We start from the raw sequence: 4,815 nt of genomic DNA, 5'->3' as shown, positions 1-4,815 counted from the left end.
CCCGGCCTAAGTCCTCTTTTCAATAAAAGGTTTTTTTTTTTTTTTTTTTTTTAGACAGGGTTTCTCTGTGTAGCCCTGGCTGTCCTGGAACTCACTTTGTAGACCAGGCTGGCCTCGAACTCCTCCTGCCTCTGCCTCCCGAGTGCTGGGATTAAAGGCATGCGCCACCACGCCCGGCCTAAGTCCTCTTTTCAATAAAAGGTTTTATAGAAGCGTGGAGAGGCATACGCATGTAGAGGTCAGAGAGTAACTTGCAGGAGTCAGTTTTTTCCTTCTACCAGGTTGGTCCTGGGGATTGAACTCTGGTCAGTTGAACCATCTTGACAGCCTAATGTATCTTATTTTTAATGACAGGTAGGCATTTGTAAGAGTAGAGTACTAACATATCAGTGTCTTCTAGTTTTCACTGAAATGTCTATATAGAGAGAGCTTAGGGGTATTAGTTAACATATGATTTCCTTTTTGTTGAAGAAAATAGGCATTCAGAGGGTTTCAGGTTGTTTTTCTGTTAATTTGGAGACAGGTCCCTGTATGTAGTCCTTGGCTGTCTTTATTTTCTTGCTCTTATTTAGAATGGGGCTGATTATTAATAATAATTATCCTTAAATTTTTATATAGCTTCATGAACAGGAAACCAAACTTGAATGGATAATTTTTCATGAAGTATTAGTTACCACCAAAGTCTATGCAAGAATTGTGTGTCCAATCCGTTACGAATGGGTGAGAGACTTATTACCCAAGTTGCATGAACTTAATGCGCATGATTTGAGCAGTGTGGCTAGACGTGAAATGAGAGAAGATGCAAGAAGAAAATGGACAAATAAGGAAAATGTGAAACAGCTAAAGGGTGAGTGAATCATAGTTCTACTCTGTTTTTCTAAGAAGGGGTTTATTTTATAGTCCAGAGTAGCCTCAACGGCCTGGTGATCCTTTGCCACACCATCCTCAATACTGGGATTATAGGTGTTCTCTTAACTATGAAGCTGTCTTTTCCCCAGTGGGGTTTTTCCCCTTTGGACAGTGTTTCTCTGTGTACTCCTGGCTGTCCTAGATCTCACTCTCTAGACCAGGCTGGGCTTGAAGTCAGAGATCTGCCTGCCTTTGTCTTCTAAGTGCTAGGATTAAAGGTGCACCATCACTGCCTGGCTCCTTTGTTTTCCTTTTTCCCAGTTTTATTTATGTTGTCAGAATCAAGTGCCTATCTGCTGGCTCATGTACTTTTTGTTACTGTACTGGTTGTCCTAGGGTCTTGTTCATGTGAAGTGTACATTGTACCACTAAGCTCAGCATCCCCACCTACATGCTTTTTCAACCAGACTTTTGCTTAGACAACATTTAATTTCCTTTTGATCTTTTTTTGTAAGAAAAAAATATTTGTATGTATATGATGTGCATATTCCTATGTGACCATGCACACGTGGAGGTCAGAGGAAATCCTCAGTTATTGGTGTTTGCTTGAGACAGTCTCTGGTTGCTACTATGTATACTCCAGGCTAGCTGGCCTGGAGCTCATAGTTATCTTCCTGTCTCCACCTCCGATGCTATACAAGTGCATGCTACTGAACCATCTCCTCAGTCCTTTTTTCTTAATGTTGAAAATAAGGTATATTTATACTATTTTCAGATGGAATATCAAAAGAAGTTCTAAAGAAAATGCAAAGAAGAAATGATGACAAATCCATATCAGATGCACGGGCTCGTTTCCTTGAGAGAAAGCAACAGAGAATCCAGGACCACAGTGACACATTAAAGGAAACAGGCTAAGCAATGGACTATCCAATTCAGGAAGCAGGAAAGCAGCCAGGAAATGTGCTTCTGTTTTGCCAGTTATTTCAGACAGTACTATCAGAAGGAAGTGGTCAGCAGCTGTTCCTAGCCTGTGAGCTGAAGCAAATCAGAATTTATAAATCACATCTCATCAATACTAACAAATGACATTTTGAAAGGAAAGATTGGTTTGCATAGTCATAGTACACGAAACCAATCAAAGATGATATAATATTTTCCTCACTTCTGTTTTGCTGGCCTTAACTGGTATCAAACAGTGTCACTGAGATATTTTCAAAGAACACTGAATTGTATTTAATCAGCGTGTATTCCATTTGCATTGAAGCATTAAAGATTATTTTCCTTAAATCTCTTCAAGGCCTTCTTATTGCTGTTAGAATAGTGTTGTATCAGGTATGTGACCATTTCAGAAGGCTAAACTTACATAGAGGTTTTTACTCAGCAATACTTAGATGTCTAACAGTTTAATTGCTCCAGAGCTTTATAGGTATTTAAAGACTAATTAGTAAATAAAATTGCCTATGGCAGGACTCTTTCTTAAATTAATCCTACTCCTTAATTGATTTTTTTTGGGGGGATTATACAAATTCCTTTTTATATAAAAGTATATTGTTTAAAACAGTAGCTATAGCCATTAACCAAAGGACAGATGTGTATATGTGTGTGTGTGTGTATGTATATGATACATAATAATCACACACACACACAAAGTTCTTTTTAGCTGTTCCTACATACTTGTGTGTCAGCCCATGTATGTAGATGTGACCGAATTCAAGCAGCCCCTCTGCCTGGCCTGCTCTCTTAACTGCAGCTGCTTAGGTAGGACCATTTAAATACCTATTATGCTAATCTTGAGATGGAATTTTCAAAGCAGTCAACACTTCANTAATGTTTCAAATCAAAACCTTGAGGCTAATATTACACTCAGGCCACACTCAGCACTTGCCTCCTCTTGTTTACTGCCTTGTATTGTAGTTATGTGTGTATATGTCTGTCTTTCTCATTAGATTATACGCTCCTTGTGGGCAGGGTCTATGTCTTTTTCACCTTTGTACCTTTCATGGCACCTAGCATAGTGCTTTGCACATAGTAGTCACTCAGTGTTTGTTAATAAAGCTATTAGTGCCATTAAAACTCTATAGACAGTATGTGGATTTTTGTTTTCAGTTTTTGTTTGTTTGTTTTTTTAATTCTTTTTAGGTAACCCTAGTTGGCCTGGTATTACTGTATAGAACAGGCTGACCTCAAACTCAATTATCCTCCTGTTTCTCTCTGCCTCTCAGGTAGATTTTATATACTTGTACCACTATACTTGACAAGGTTTTACATCTTTAGTATAAAAATGCCTAATTTATTTTCATAGGTAATTCTATCCTTTGGTATCCAAAAAGTTTTAAGTTCAGTAGTTACACTTGAAGCCTTTCTGAAAAATTGGTGATAGCCCAAACCTTGCTTTTCTTTGAAGGCAAGTAGTGATAATTTGCTTAATGTTTGCAGTATCATTAACCTGCTTAAAAATCATTAAGGCTGGCCGGGCGTGGTGGCACATGCCTTTAATACCAGCACTTGGGAAGCAGAGGCAGGCAGATTTCTGAGTTAAAGGCCAGCCAGGGCTACACAGAAAAACCAAAAGAAAAATCATTTAGGCCTTCCAGTTTTCCTTTTCAGGTGTATTTTATCCTTAGAAATAAAGATGTGGGTAGATTCTTTGAATGAAAACTTTTATAATTTTTTTGTTTAGCTTTATTTTTATCTTATATGTATGGGTGTGAATTTGTCTGTATATATGTATGTACAACATGTGTGCCTGGTGCCCCTGGAGACCAGAAGCAAGCACTAGATCCCCTGGAAAACTGGATTTACGGTTCCAGCTATACAGGTTCTATCAATCAAACCAGGGTCCTCTGAAAGAACAGCCAGTGCTTTTACCTGCTGAGCCATCTCTCCAGATTCTGAAAGCTCTTTTGAATCATAAAATATTTACCACCACATTCTACATCTATAGTCCAAATTCAAATTTCATCAGTTGTTCCAATAATCTCTCTTACTTTTTAAGCAGAATGAAAGTAGGCTATAGAGGAATTCCCAGGAGAAAGGGTTTCTAAGGGAGGAATAGGCCTAATATTTTATTATTTGTTTGTTTTGAGCCAGTTTCTCTGTAGCCCTGGCTGTCCTGGGTAGTTATTTTATATGGTATTAGTTTGGCTTTCTCTCCTTTTTCCTAAAACTGTGTGTGTGCATGCTCACTAGCCCATGAGTAGGCCAGGGGTGGGCATCAGGTGTTAGCATCTGACACTCTTCACCTCATTGTTTTGAAACAAGGTATCTCATTGAACCTAGAATGCTTACCAACTGGCTGAATGGCTGGCCAGCAATTCCCAGGAATCATCTCTACCTCCCAGCTCAGGGATTATAGGTGTGCTGAGGATCTGAACTCAGGTCTGCATGCTTGCACATCAGTCTACCCAGCCCCACAATTAGATAATTGTTACTTGAATGTTACATAAGCTTTCAGAATCTCTTCTAGGTTATCACAGCTGAAAGTATACATACTTGCCCTTATTAGTGATACTAATCTTTATTAGACGGTTTTTAAGGAATGTTTCTTCAACCTACTTCTTTTATAATTCCAAACTATTTTGGGGCTGGAAAGATGGCTCTTTGGGTAAAGGCATTTGCCATACAAGCCAAATAGAGCATGAGTTTGAGTCCCTGAGCCAATGAAACTTAAAGAGACAAATAGTGCCAAGAAGTTGTCCTCTGACCTTAGTCTCTGTGCTGTGGCACACAAGGCCATACAAACACACCATGCCTACATCTGTATAGTAATAAGTATTTCCCATTTAAGAAGTCATTTGAAGGGAAGATACTTTAGGATTATTAAAATATCACATCACAAAACACAAGGATCTATGTAAATTGTTGATTCTTTTTTTTTTTTTTTTTTTTTTTTTTTGGTTTTTCGAGACAGGGTTTCTCTGTTTAGCCCTGGCTGTCCTGGAACTCACTCTGTAGACCAGGCTGGCC

General features: G+C 38.6%; 1 protein-coding gene across 1 annotated transcript in view; it reads left to right on the top strand.

Moving 5' to 3' along the window:
- Positions 1-2,925, top strand: part of Dhx40 (DEAH-box helicase 40) — a 37,110-nt gene extending 34,185 nt beyond the window's left edge. Inside the window, exons 17-18 of the mRNA XM_021212270.2 lie at positions 619-847; positions 1,625-2,925. Coding sequence (XP_021067929.1) covers positions 619-847; positions 1,625-1,764 — 369 coding nt within the window. The 3' untranslated portion in view covers positions 1,765-2,925. The remainder of the gene's footprint in view (positions 1-618; positions 848-1,624) is intronic.
- Positions 2,926-4,815: the final 1,890 nt, after the last annotated feature.

Source organism: Mus pahari, chromosome 14 (genome assembly GCF_900095145.1).
Source record: "Mus pahari chromosome 14, PAHARI_EIJ_v1.1, whole genome shotgun sequence".
In the NCBI taxonomy this organism is placed as follows: Eukaryota; Metazoa; Chordata; class Mammalia; order Rodentia; family Muridae; genus Mus; species Mus pahari.
This window is presented reverse-complemented; position numbering and strand designations above follow the sequence as displayed.